The 15,373-nt window shown below is 39.3% G+C and overlaps 1 protein-coding gene across 4 annotated transcripts in view; it reads right to left on the reverse strand.

Annotated features, from left to right (window-relative positions):
• FAM135A (family with sequence similarity 135 member A) overlaps positions 1–15,373 on the reverse strand; it is a 92,108-nt gene that overhangs the window by 60,138 nt on the left and 16,597 nt on the right. For 3 of the 4 annotated variants that reach the window (XM_071806917.1, XM_071806915.1, XM_071806916.1), the window contains exon 3: positions 13,328–13,448. The exons of the other annotated variant lie outside the window; for it this stretch is intronic. In XM_071806917.1, the coding sequence (XP_071663018.1) occupies positions 13,328–13,404 (77 nt within the window). In that variant the 5' untranslated portion in view covers positions 13,405–13,448. The remainder of the gene's footprint in view (positions 1–13,327; positions 13,449–15,373) is intronic. 4 annotated transcript variants of the gene reach the window in all.

Genomic DNA, 15,373 nt, shown 5'->3' on the forward strand with positions numbered 1-15,373 from the left:
CATTTACTGGTCTTTCAAATGTTTTAAGTTTTGCAGCTGTGCAATTCTGTTCCTCTCATCTGTCAGTAATCAAGTATACAAGCCTTACAATCACTTTGCAGCTTATTTTAATGGAAGACAATCTTTGTTTTCATAGCAAATGCATCATATACATAACTAGAGATGGAAATTCAGGTACCACAAAGAAAGCTGCTGCAAAAAAAATCACAACAAAAAAGCCCATGTGAACTGCTGTGTCTTATGTAAGGTACATCAAATAAAGGTTGTCACTCTTACCCCTTACTAGCATCTTCATCCTCTCTCTAGAAAGCTATGTCATTCAAGCAAGTCACATTAGCCCCTCTAGTTCATTTTTTTTTTAATCGTATCACTATAGTTTCAAATTTAACATACTGCTCTGAGATGTCATTAGGATACTAAGAAAGAAAAACAGCGGCTTCTGATTCTGAAAGACTATCTTCTCTCCTTCAAGAAAGGTGCAGTGTCATGATTCAAGTCAGTTTAAGGCAGTGCTGCCACCAGAAGTCAATTTACAGTCCAAAACCCCTTTTACATGTTTTTGTCCCTCCTCAAAGAAGTTTTGATGTTCCATCAACTGTAAGGTAAATCAGATCAACATGTTCATGCACCTGGAAAGGGAAAAAATTACTCCAGTAGGGGCTGTTACAGAAGGCAGGACCGCTCAGCCGGGGAGAAAGTGGGACTGCTCCCTTCAGTGCTGTGACATGGGCTTAGCTCAGGGTGAGCTACTGGTGGGACTCCACACTCAGAAATAATGTGAAATTGTACTGTCATTTGCTGTAAATTATTTTTTTCCTCAATTTCAAGAATTTCAACTCTAAAAAGACTGAGAAAAGATCTGCTCACTCTGTACTGTTATTTATGCATTCATCATTAACATAATTCTTAAGGAATAATCTCAGAAAGTATTATCAGAAAAATATTAGAAGCAAAGATGTTAAAAGTTAGCAGCAGCAGCAGATCTGTTTCTCTAAATTTCAAAATTCGCATTCTGATCCTAAAAGCTCACAAATGTCAAAGAGCAAGGTGAGCATTCAAGATTTGAAAGCAAGAGATTCCCAGTCAATCCAATTCTTACCCCTCCACGAAAACGAAAAAGTTGTTGTTCTTGGATAGACTTTGTATTTTTGCCATGGTAAAGCTACTTCCTACAACAAAAATATCTTTAGTGTCCTAACACCCACCCTATCTAGTACACAGCAGCAAATATACCTTTACAAGAACAAAGTTTAAAATGCAAATTCATAACAGTTAACCTTCTGATACTGGTTTAAATAAACTCAACAAATTATGTGGGCACAGACTAAGTAGCCAAATCTCTTTTACTCCTGTCACGTTCCACAAGCTGGGTATCCCAAATACACACAGTGCCCACTGAACCTGTTCAACAAGTCTAAAACTAGCAAACAAAAACATATTTTTCTAAAGTCTATATTTTGTCTAAGGCTTTTATTTTGAGAAAACTGTAACAAGCATTGCAGAAAACTTAAGACAGTATCCAAAATAATTTGAAATAAATTGGACGTAGGAATGTATTCAGTAAAGGTAGGAAACAAAGACTGCTGAAGGGAAGGCATGCAAAAAGGCTATGAGATGACAATTCGTAAGGGCAGAAAAACATAATGGGAAGAGGGAAAAAGTGCATAGAAGGACTATACACAGTAACAGAATTGAAGTGCAGAGATGATCATCAAGGTGATTCCATGTTTATGTACAGTGAGGAGCCTCAATCTTACCATGGGTATCTGAATCCTTCTGTTCCTCAATGAAGCTGACCTCTTGCCACTGCTCCCAGGAAGCTGGGATCGGCAAAACCCACTGAAGAAAAATCCAAGTTCTCCTTAGGGAGTTGGAAGCTGGAGGTCTCTGCTGCTCTGGGTATCTGCACACTTGCCTTTTATCGTCTATTCCTTCTTCCTTTCAGAGCTGACCTATGGAAAGGGACCTGGGCTTCTGGGGGTGATTAGGGTCCTTTCCCCAGGTTATACCAGGAGTGGGTTCCTCTGTCCTCTGCAGTTGTCCAAATCCTCCTCTTTGCTGCTCATGCAAACTAGCAGCTGGGAAATTCTGCCCTTCCTCATAATGAGGAAAAATAATGTCTTGAAAATGAAACTATACTTGTACAATATAAAGATTTTTGCAAGAAATCAAGTTTAAAGAGTTCTGTTTTACATTGTTACTCTGTCTTGTCCTCCCAGGCACTTTCTCTTGCCCCTCTGCTTCAATATACTGCCCCCCTCACACGTACTACATGCAGAGTAATGCTGCAAATTGTACCGATTCAGCAGTTCAACTCACAGCAGGTCACTACAGCAGCTCAGCCAGCGCAACCGGTAGGGCAGTGCACTGCGGCAGCGTGAAGTAGCCAGGAAGGCAGAAACTCTGCAAACTGGCACTGCCAGGCCAGCTCTGTATCTCTGCAGGAGAGCTTCGGGAAATTAGAACTGACATACATGATGTCTGTCATAACACTATCCCGCGGGCAGGGATGCCAACTGAGATGAACGCAGAAGTTCAAACAGAGGTTTTGCTTCAAAACATACTAATGTCTGGGCTGTTCTCACTCACCAGATCGTAGTGACATAGTGGACTCTCCTGTTCAAGAGATGTCTTCCTAAAATGGAGGTTGGAACTTTCACACATATTTCTCTCAGCATGCGGTCCAGCATTACAGTTAAACCAACCCAAAAGCTAGTTGGTGACAGAAGCAAGGACCCCATTCCTCCTGTGCTTTTCATACTGCTTCTGCACCTGCACTGACAGAATATCTGATCCTGGTGTGGGACACAGATATAAACTGGCAAAACCAGAATCATAGCCTGTGGTTTTTTATTTTAATTCTGGCTTATCATTTCAAGGTGACCAGCCACAAAGTAGAAGAGTATCACTGCAGGCACACAGGAAGCACCAGAAGCAGGGCCGCCCTGTTCAGCCAGCTGCTCTCAACAGACCTCCCTACATGAAACGTCTAAACTCTCGGCCCAGTGTTCTTGCCAGCTTAATGTACTCTCTGACTACACTGCTGCCAACAACAAGCTCACCTGGTTGACCACAGAATGGCAGGACTGCAAGAGCAAGGAAAACAGGAGAAGATCACGAATAACACACCTTTTGGCTCAATCCAACTACAAATCCACATACGAAAACGCTGTTTCACAACAGATTTACATTCATGGTGCTAACAGCGGGCCATGCTGGGTGCACTTTCTCACTCTCTCCCTCCACCAAAACCAGTGCTTGGGCAGCTGTACAGCCATCCATACCAACAAAACCGGCACAGGTGAAAAATACACCTTTTTCTCCCCCCAGTTTGATCACCTCCAATAGCCTGGAAGTTACTTCTTGCATTAAAAACAGAAGAACATACACAATGAGTAGCAGCAGAAGTCTTGATCATTTAGTATATGGTATTCACTATCTTTTCGGAGAAAAAAGAAACATTTTAAAAGTAACTAAAACTTTGTAAATAAACAAATGAGGTTATTCATGGATAAGCATGAACATGATGCTCCAGTCTGGACTACCTGTAAGTCTTTGGAGGCTTCTTGAGCTTCTTTCCCCACTGTCAAAATGACTAAGAACCTGGGAAAGGAAGAATAAGTGGAGGGGGATGAAATAAGGTAAAAAAAAAAAAAAAAAATCCAAACATCTGAGAAGTCACTTTATATGGAATACAGTAATTGGCAGGAGGTTTAAGGAGTGAAAAAGGGAGATATTTTGGATAGGGCACCTAATTGAAGCAGAGACAGTAAGTCTGCGTTTGGTGGTCAGACTAAGCCTGGTTCCATACTCCGATAAAGCTACATGCTCTCAGAAGTCTGTGATAATCCAGTAAGCTGTTGTTTGTGGTTAGAGATACAGGTATACATGTCCTGGTCTTGTTAAAAACAATACCAGTTCTCTTTTAGTGAATTTTCCTTTCAGCTAAGTTCTTCTAAGTAACTGCACTTTCCTGAAGTTAGCTGCATATTTTTCTGGACACTGTGCCCCAAAGCTGATAACGGCGACCAATGGAATGCAGAAGAAGCCCAATGTTTAGACTTATTGCTACGACAGCCAAGAAGACTGATAAGATTTCACACGTTCCATCATGGGAGGGGCGTATTTGCAAGGAGGGGCGGACAGAACAGGTGACTAAAACTGACCAACTGAGTATTCTATTCCACTCACATCATACACCCTATCATAGGGGGAGAACACGAGGGTCTCAATCTCTTCAACCATGGTCGGCATCTGAAGAGGACCCTGCCGGCCAACCCTGCGATCCTAGGCCTCGATCCAGACCCTGCAACCCTGAATCCAGCTTCTGGATTGCTGTGAAGTCCCACCCATGACTGCCCAGTGCCTGCCCTGCAGCTGCTGGAGCCATGCCAGCTCCGCCCACCACAGCAGAAGTTAAACACTGCTACCGGGGACATTCAAGATTGGGTTTTGTATATTTTGTATATACTCTCCATTTATCAGTAGAGTTAGTAAAGCATTTTAAAACTTTTTTCCAACTTGTAAAGCCTCTCTTCCTTCCTCCTTATCATCGTTCCTATCTAAAGGGGGGATGCGCATCTGCCACGGTTTATTGTCGCCTTGCAATTCAACCTTGAAAGCATAAAGGTATGATTAGATGTATGTGCAGCAGAAGAGACACGAAAAGACACCAAGCCAGGAACTTTTATTGTATGACGAAGCAGTCAAGATGCTGGAACACAAAATGGGCATCATTCTCTTTCCCTTCCTTCAGATAGCTACAGCCAGTGAGCTAACTTAAAGAACTAAAACAATCATCTTTCTGCTGTAACTATTATGTGCATTAACCAAGCACACATACACAGGGCAGAAACCTTAGGAATGACAGATTTTTGTCTGTTTTTTTACTACCATCACAGGGGGGTGGGTCCGAACTGTAAGCCTATGCAGAAGCGACACACTTTGGCTTAAAAGAGTGCTAACCTATAGAAGAGTCTCAAAATTAGCAAATTAAATGACTAAATATGTATTTACTGCACAGTTAAAACTGCTAGTGCTGTCACATGCCATGCCAGAATACTGAATTCGGTAAAACTCAGATTTAGAAAGAGAAGGTACATACTCAATAAATCATTATTCTTCTGTCTTCAACTAAGACTTACTCCCATTTTACCTTCGTACTACAAATTGTTCTGCAGATCAAAAAAATGGGCCTTCTCCAGAGAGAATCCTTTGATACTCAATACCGTCTTACACTGCCATTTACTCCCTCACTAAACTATGACAAACTCACTGATCATGCTGTTGCTGACAATCTTCATGGCAAGGCATGCTGATACACAATCTTTACTTTGCAAGGTAAAATGGCACCTGGTCTTACATCCACAAGACACATCTTTCTTTGACTGCATAAAGAAAGAATTAATTATACATGCCACCCACATATGTGTCCTCAAAAGACGACAAATGCCATAAGCCATATCACAATTACGTATAACCTTGCTGTCACACTAAATAGTTGCACCTATCCCAGGCTCCAGTAAGACATTAAAATGGTATAAGTATACATCCAAGTTGTTTATTTTTTTTGTTCTCAAAAAATGTACTTTTGCCATATTCAATGTCTTGAGGGTACAGGATGCCATTAGACAGTTTTAATTCTGCTGTGATAAAATATTTGCAATTGTGAAATCATAATGACAGTTGCAAAAGTTATGATGTTTAACATCTCCAAAAGTACTACATGGGTCTAAGAGCTAAAATCTCAACAAAATCCAGGAGATTTCAAATTTGTACCAAATATTTGAGAAGTCTAGAATATGCAATGAGTTCTCATCAACATTTTACAAAATTTAAGGTACATTTTGTGAATCAATAATGAGGGGATTAGGGAAAAAAAAAACAAACCACAACACAACTAAGTTCTATAAAACATACTTCCAGGACAACTACAGTTACCAACTGTTAGCTATATCTCTGTGAATAATGACTGAAGAAATAAGCACCTGTACCATCATCTTTACACATCAAAATACGTACCTAAAACAGGTGGCTTCAGGATCTGATTTAGTTTCTGAAGTTGGAAGCTAGTCATCTGAGAATCAACAGTGGGGAGGGGGCAGAAGCCCAATTGACAATGGCTCTGGGTGACCCTTAGATGAGCTTCCCTGTGTGGTTGGAAGTCTCCTAATACAGACATTGTACTCTAATTCCTGAAGACAAGCAGTACAACCTTCCCACATCTTCAGTTCCACTCACATAGCTGAGGCAGAGTATACTTCAAAAGCATTAATTTATCAGCTAAGTCAAAGCAAGCAGTGCTCAATTTTCCACTTAATTTTCCTACTCCTGTTCTCAACAAATATGAGTCTTTTCATTTTAAAAGACAAGATTCTGAAGTACGATCATATGGTACTTCAAATCATTATTGCTCTTTGAGACCAAATCATATCATTGGTCTCTCAGACACACTGCATCAGAAGGTCTTATGGGTTATTTGATGATATTAACTTTTAACTTCTAAAGCAATACCAACTTAGAATACAACTCACCACCGCTCATTCTCCTTCTTGCCTCAGAGCAAGCAGGACCTGTGTGTTTGCATGCAATGTTGAACCAGAATCAGATCCACTTTTAAAAAATGAAACCAAAAGAAAAGTATTTGCAATACTTTTCCTAGACAGACTATTTCCTTGAGTTCATAGCCTAGTTCTCCAAAGCTTAAACTCATATCACTGCAATTTCTATTACTGTAAAATCATAAGCTGAAGAACAGAGCTCATCTTGCAATTGTTAGCCAAATCTGACAGTCTTCTTCTCCCTTTGTAAAGACTGTATTACATTAAGTAAAGATCACAGTGCAATACTTCAGAAGATAAGCTACATGTCAGAAGATAACTCACAACACTTATTTCCAGAAGGCGATGCCTTACAGAAATGTAGTCTGAAAGTCAAATTATGACTGGGCTGTATGAATTAAAAAGAAAAATAGGTGAGCCTGAATATTCCTTGTCCTTTATCAGTTTGTTATTTGATCACAGGCTGACAACACAAAACATTTGCAGAGACTACTTCTTTATTTAAGGACAAAACCTTTTCATTCCTGATGTAGCCAGGAGAAAGAAAAGAGGTCCTATTAAATGTGTACTATTCAAATTTAATTTCCTGTTAATAAACTATAAAACTAATGTAGACAATTCACTGTATCAAGAAAAAATTGAACTTTGCATTATTTCTCATTAAATTACTGTGCAATCATATTAAGATTCACTAAAATTAATACTCTGATTCAGGATATTTTCTTTTACGCTACATTACACAACCATACACATGGAAGCATAAAATATCAATGCTGCTCAGATGCATCAGTAAGTATCTGCACATGGAAAAAACATAAATCTGTGGAACAGAAGAATAACATAAGACTACATTTCCAGTAGTCTCTGTAGCTTAAATTCCGTTGACTTTGAATAGGACTTCAGTCCACAAGCAACTTAGTGTTACTGAAATCCTACCAATAACTTATTTTTAGATATGACACACTTCTAAAAATGTATTTTACGTTAGAACCTGCTGAAGTCTCTTCTCTGGAAGGTATTTCCTTTTCTTCTTGCATCTGTTAATCAGCGTTTATAAAGCAAAACCACTTTGAAAAGTGTGGCAGACTTATATTACTAACGTAAGCTCTTGATGTGCTTTTGCAATAATCTTTTAACCCAAAACAAAGTCAAATAACAGATGACTAGACACACTGACCACAAAGGTAAACCTACAGCTACAATCAAGTGCTACTGTTAATATTTTATTTTACCTGTGCCATTCATAGTCTACTTAACAACAAATTTACAATTAGCTGAAATGACCATTACAGAGTCGTGTTTCTTAAACCCACAACGAAACAACAGATATTCTACTTCACAGAGAAAATTGTTAAGAAAAAAAAAGACAAAGCACAGACATAGAGATATTATTACTGAAAATTGTCTAAATCCAGCTTTGGCCAGTTGTGTGTGCATGCATATTACTGACAAAATAACAAATGATTAGTCACAAAATGGAAATTTAACATTGGGATCATAAGAACACACAGAGACAAGGAAAACATAGACTGAAGCTGTTTTCAAAGCAGACCTTGCAGCAATATGTGTGGTATGCTAAACTAGAAACTATCACTTACATTTCTCTAGTCCATTAGATTTGTCAGTTCATGGCTGAAAAGGCAACACAAAGCTCCAGAAAAATGAAAAGTCCATGATCCCACAGTTGAGGCTTACCAGGAAACTTCTCTCACTACCCACAAGAAAGGCGTAACTACTCCAAGTTAGAGATCAGGATTCATCATCTGGTCGTAGAATACCGCAAACTAAACTAAGCGCTACAAAGTACCGTGACACTTTCAATAACCAGATGTTTGAATTCAGAAAAGCTCAATACATTTATATTTCAGTTCAGGATATTGTCATATACCAAACACATTCATAAACATGGAGGGTAAGCAGCCACAGTCCACAGCAGAAAAATGAGTAAGAGACAACCTGCCCTTACAGCAACAATGTCTTTGAAGAACAGCATTGTAAATAAATCCAGAATCATCAGGAGGCGGTGGCAGGAGATAGAGCAGAAAGTGTTATAAGTAAACATCCCAAACTTCTGCTACAAATAGTGCTAAAATTGCCACTGGTGTCCCACAACCTCCTACCTGCACAAACTTTTAAATATCAGGAAAATACAGGTCAAAAGCACATTATCAAGGCATCATGTATTTCAACTGCCTATCTAGAGTTGATAACATCACCACTAGAAAAAACAAGAATGTGATGCCCTAAGTGTTTATGAAAATTTTTCATGAGAACCTTGTCATCTGTTCTACATCTGAAACTAATTTTCATTTCAGTTACCTGGAACATGATTTTTCACAAAGTATTAAAAGGTTATTCTTATAATGATTATTATATGTAGGCAGAACAGGCCTACAGTAATAAATCCTTATGCTAAAGGACTTAGCAAAATAAGAGAGAACATGTGAATGGACATATAAATATGGAGGCACAGTGACACCGATACAGTAGTTGTTGGTGTGGCAAAAAATGATTTCAGGAAACAGCTTTCGTCCAGAGATATTGGCCAAACAGATAGAAATTACTTATCTTCATCTCCGACGCAGGAAGTAATATAAAACTGACCATACATGTCCAGAAATCACAGATTCTGGTCAGTGACTTTCATCACAGAGAAACCCTGTATCTCAAAAATGTAAATATACTGATCATCTGTTTTGCAGATTTTTTGAAGAGGAAAATCAGTATGGAAAGATGAGCATCCTGGTTTGAAAACTAAGTGGGAAACACAGCCTGACACCAGTGCTAAGCCGCTGGTAGGAGTTGGGCAGCATAACAGAGGAAGGATTTGCTTTTCCAAACTACGCCTGCTGCTACACTCTATTACAGCTCCACGTACAATTGGCCTCCTTCTGCCACAACACCCTGCTGCCCATGTTTAACCTGTTGTCCACCAGGACTATCAGGTGTTTTTTTCGCAAAGGTGCTTTCTAGACAGTCTGCACTGACACACAGCGTTACTCAACCCCATCTGGAGGATTTGCACTTGCCCTTGAGAATCCTATCGACCCAGTTCTCCAGTTTGCCTAGATCCCTCCACAGAGCATTTCTGTTCTCCAGGGTGTCTAACCACTCTGTGTAATTTGTTGCCTCTCAAAAACTTGCTGAGAAGGCGCTCTGTCTCGTCACCCAGGTTGTTCATCAAAACACTAAACAGTACGGACCCAGTATCAATCAGTCATCAGCTGTAAGTTGGACTCTGCACCACTGAGGACTTTTTGCAACCAGTCACCCAACGACCCAGTTTTCCACTCAACTCATTCTCCGCTTCTGCAGTCCACATTTCACTCAAGCTATGTTGTTTCCCTTTGTATTTATAATAGATCAGCACTACAGAGCCCAAATCTAACTGCAGCTTTTATGAGCTAAGATGACAAAACAGCTTGCAGCCTTGCTATCTCAGATCACCATTCTCTCAGGTCTCAAAACAATTACATATCTTTTACTCATTTTGTCACACAAAACTCACATATCAATCACTGTTCGAAAAAAATTTCCCTTAATCACACCCCAGTAGTTCAAAAAGGATAATTATGCAAAGCCTTATTTGAGCCTAAAAACAGATTAAAATAAACCAGCAGAGCTATCTTGAGCAAGCTGAATTTTAAGCAAGTGGCACAGAGTTGTAAGAAAATATAATGAAACAGCTGTATCAGATAAGGATACTACTTAACTGTTCTTTAACTATACTACATACCTCTGTGACTCAGAGCTACAGGGCAACTTTCAGAAGAAGCTAATCACCAACATCACCACAGACTTCAGTACAACCCATTTTTGAACCGTATGAGCAGCAGTGAGCTACACATACAGACAAGTCTCAAGTATTACAACGAAGTGTCTGCTCTGTGTCTGTCTCCTTGCTTGGAATAATAACAGTTCTCTAAAATAAAAGAAAATAATCAGTCTGCTTCACAGGGTCAGTTAGGAAAATAATGTGGTTATAACAGTGAGTCTGTCACAGGACCTTCAGGTAAATTTAATCTTGGGTGAAATACCATGAGAAATTTCGGCTGAGTTCTGCACTACTGGTTTAGATCAGCAGAGTGGTTTTGATGCACTTTCCCCAATGATCCCGGTTTGCTGCATGATGGTTCACTTCACTGAGAGCTTTCCAGGTATATAACCTGATGTATCCTGAAGAAAGCTAAACCACAGGCTCTGACCTACATGTCACAAAATGCTCTTGAACCCCCAGGGGCACAAAAAGGTTTGAACAATTACTGGCATGAACAACTTCAAAATACACTCACAATGCAAAACATCTGGTCCAGAGGACAAGATTAAATCTAGTCTCAAGTAACCCTGGAACCACATAGATATAGGGACATCAACGCTGCTTCTAGTAATTAATTCCTAAAGTACCAAATTAATTGTTAGTGAAAACACAGTCATAAGTGCTTCTGGCAATAGTGCCACTAAAGATACAGATCCAAGAAAACATGTTACAGTTGGATGCAATAGCTGGCACATTTCTTCAAATAGTTATAAAACCAGGAAGAAATAATAATGCTTTTGATTGGATATTGGGATATGCAGACTCTACAGAAAGGGGCAGGGAGGCAAATGTGCTACAAATTGTGATTACTTGTAATAGGTGACATTTTATTTTGCACAATTCAGAAGGTCATTATGCTTCTAACACCATGACACAGCTAAGCTTAACTGGGTGGGCATGAATACACACAGTTCCAAAGAAACCCAGAATACAATCAATTCTATATCTGACTTTTGGAGAGAGAAACCATGCTAAACACAGTGGTAGCTCAAAAATAGGAGGCTAACAATGAAACTAAAGATTTCCTTTTCTGCTGATTCAATCCACCCTCCAAGAGCACCTCCAGCAACGCAAATATTACATCCTATCTCAAATGAATACAAAGACATGTCCCTAGAAAAATACTAGAACATACCCAACAGAAATGATCGCAACAGTTACACTAAGCAGTTTTTCAAATTATTTTGGAAATTCCCTCTCCTTCCCAAAACTGCTTTCTAAGGGAACACGCCCAGAGCTAAAGGTTCGGCTTGAAACCAGAGAGGTAGTATCTACTTATGTCACTTTTCTCATTATGTCAGCATTTCACCTCTCTGAACTTGCCCGATGAATTTACTGCTTTTTAAAGAGTAAGCTAAAAAGAAGCATGCCAAGTAGAGCACTGGTAATTATACCGATGTGCTCAACTACATTTCCAAGGAATCATTTAAATTGTAAAGTCAAAACAACCAAAAGACTTTTTTCTTTTCAGGCTCATCTCTATCAGGGTAACGTGCTGCCATATTTTAACCTCTCCTTCCCCACTGATCTCAGAGCTTAAAAAAGCCACAGTTCAACAGATCGTGCCTTTTTATTTGAAGTAATTAGAATAGTCTCAGTGTTTTCCCAAAACTCTTAAGCCTTCTTTACTCCTCCTCTTCCAATAAAGAGTGAAATTATTATTTTCCCTTAAAAAGGGACATAGTTTGTTGCATATACTTTACCTGCTGTGCTTGCTACCATTTGCAGTCAATCACTTCTGTCAGTACTAGCTTCAGGTCAAATTTAGAGAAAAGCTAACTTTAATAAAATATAGATGAAAACCAACAGTAACACGGCAAGGATAGAGGCTAGCTAGCCAAGACGTTTTATAATAGCATTTTATGCCTCTTTCTCCTGAGCTCCTTCCCAATCCTACCTTTTTTTGTATCACTCTTCCTCAAAATATCCACCTCAGAGGGTTAATACAAGCTGGAGGAACTATATCCAGCCTGAAGCAGGGAAACTTTCCTGTTACTTAACCTTTATTAACTCACCTTGTAAAAAAAAAAACAACAACAAAACCAACCATACCAAAAATAACCACCCCCACCTGCCCTGAATTATGTGAAGGTTAAAAACAACATTGTACTTCCTTATTGCTGTTTCTAATGAAAGATATTCTACAATGGTTTAAAAAAGGAGCTGTCATAAATGAACACTGATATATATTGTTCCTCAGAGCCTCAACCAGATTTATCTAAAGCAAACATCATAAGAACCACAACACTGAAATGTATTTTTACTGTAATCTGACGGACCATGTATCACAACACTAGATGACTGATAACCTTTAATAACTCGAAAATAAGCTACAAAGAATTATTTCCTATGTAGCCTTGGGAAAGGTGCACCTCAGAAAGTAATCTAGGGACAATCAGGTAATATCAAATGAAGGAATGTGAAAAAGCCTTCTACAGAGACCAGGTAGAGCAAGAGGAGGTCAAATAGGTCTAATGAGGTAGTACGGAGTTTTCTATAACTGTGGAGGCACAGCACGGTGTGAGGAGGAGGGAAGCTGGTAAAGTTCTCCACTGCCAAGTTGATAAACTAATAAGTTAGTGGGGGCAGCCACGTTTTTTAAAAGATTCAAGAGAACACTTACATTTCAAAAAAAGGGATTACAGAAATAAGATACGAAAGCATAAAGGCCTGGATAAGAATATAATCTACTTTCCAAATATACAGAGCTTCCCTCTCCTCCAATTAGACAAAAATATTTTATTACAACTTAAATTTTAGGCCAAATTATTTGAGTATTTAATTTCAACTCCTAAAATATATATGCCTTTCCAATAAGGAATAAAATTCTTTGACATCTCTATAAAAACAGTCAATAATACACGAAGCAACACTACATGACAATACCCATTAAGGTCTTTCCAACATCAACCATCCACCATAGTAAAGTCTGATAGAAGGCACTACCTACCCTCTTTGAAACAAATCCACATTGAAGAATTTGTGGAGCTCCACGGAGAATTCTACCATAGCCTGAACTTCACTCATGTTTATGAGGATGAAGAAGTCAAAACTTGTCAGCACCTTAGTTACTGAAAACAAACACAAAACAAACTTTTTAGCACACAAGCTGGCTATATTGTCTGTCTGGTCCTTAAAAAGGACAACACTATACACAATTTTGCACAGCTTCTTTAAATATACAGGCCCTGGGGTAAAGAATAATATATGATGTACCAAATCCGGCCCACAATAACTTCTTTGTTGTAGAAGATTTAAATGCTATCAGAGAAGTATGACAGCACACCATCAGCATAATACAATCCTGGCACTTACTGATACTGCAGCTCTGCTCTGGTACTTGGCTGAAGAGAGGGAGAAATACTGCCGACAAGGAGAAAAAGAGCATGGTCTGCTTCCAGCCCTTGTCAAAGTAGAATGATGGTGCAGGCAGTAGTACCTCAACTCTCACACCAGGGCAGGGAGAGCTGAATTACAGTGTAGCCAGACAGTGCAGAGAAAGTGCTCAACCAGGTCATTTACGGCTTTAGATGGAGGGATTTTAGAGGGGAGGCAGGAGTTAAAGAGGGTAACATGCCTATTTTTAGTCAATCTTCGTTAGCTGTAAAGTGTTAATTCTCCCTGGTTTCTTCACAGCCACAGACTGGCACCTTCCAGCTAATTTACAACTGCCTGCTGATACTTAAATTAAAACCCTACAGACTTCACTGCGTTCTGCTGTTTTTCCTTCAACAATATCACCTGGATTAATAAAACAGACTATACATTCCACAAATACTTGTTTTCAAACTTCCCAGTTCCTGCAAGCACTGTCTGGTTTGAGGAATAAACAAACGAAAAAACCTAAACGAGGCTATCTTTCATGCACGTTAGACCATCTTCTGGGTCTAATGCAGAAGCAATAAATATAAAAATGCCAGCTTGCCTGAAGCCTGAATGGATTATGGGATGTTTTTGTTTCTAAAATTTTGAACATGCATTTGGGTGTTTGTGAAGCAGGCACTATGAATGAGAACGTCAGTGTAGCTGACAAAAAAAAGTCATCCACACAGGGATCAGTGACCTGAAAGTGAAGTTGCCCTTAGGGGCTACCTGTAGCCTACCAACTAAATTATCTTGGCATATGACTCAAGATAATATTTACCTTTCTGTACTCGCCCTAGAGGAGCAGGAAAGCTTCAAGCACCATAGCACAGGTCTAGATTTTTAACTATAAACAATAAATTAATTCTGATGTTCGTTTAACAGCACACACTTTGCAGAAACACAGAAACAGTATGTTACTGAAGTAATGGAACAGGGAAAGAGGAATTTTGCTTCTGAAGCTGAGTTACAACAATATGAGTAACTTCGATCAAGGGCCCCTACTGTAAGATCAAAACTACAGCATCTAGATGATGCAATTAACCCAGTTTGTGTAAAAATCCTGTGTTCATTCGAATTCCAATCAAGGGACTCCAATAGATTAATTGAATGATGCCACAAGTTTTCATACAGTATTCAGTGCTAGGACTGTCACTGATAACCTACAGGGCTTTGCAATAAATCCCTCTTCCAGTGCTTTTCTATAGGATTGTGTAGGGATGTCCTCTGCGGTCTTTAAAACTAGAATCAAGCAGTTTTGCGCTCTAATTCTTTGCGGTTACCATATTGCATTATCACATGTGCATCACCTACCGAGATGCAAGCACACCTTCTGCAAATGGAACCTGGCCTGACACTGAGCAGGGATCCAGAGATCCTAGGTTTGCTGTGACCCTTGGCCACTGGGCAACAAATCTTGGGGGCTATGCATTAAATTTGTGACAAAACTGTACAACACCTCAGAAAGGAACCCATTTTTAAAACACTTAGGAAGAAGAAAAAGGATTTAAGCTGACAAAGGATGCCATGAGGCAGTCTCATGCAGCTTGTATTTTGATGAACCTCCATTTTTAAGCAAGGAAGATATCAAATGCCTCTGACTCCCCGGCTCACTGAGTAGTTCTATGTCCCT

This window comes from Patagioenas fasciata, chromosome 3 (genome assembly GCF_037038585.1).
Source record: "Patagioenas fasciata isolate bPatFas1 chromosome 3, bPatFas1.hap1, whole genome shotgun sequence".
Lineage (NCBI taxonomy): Eukaryota > Metazoa > Chordata > Aves > Columbiformes > Columbidae > Patagioenas > Patagioenas fasciata.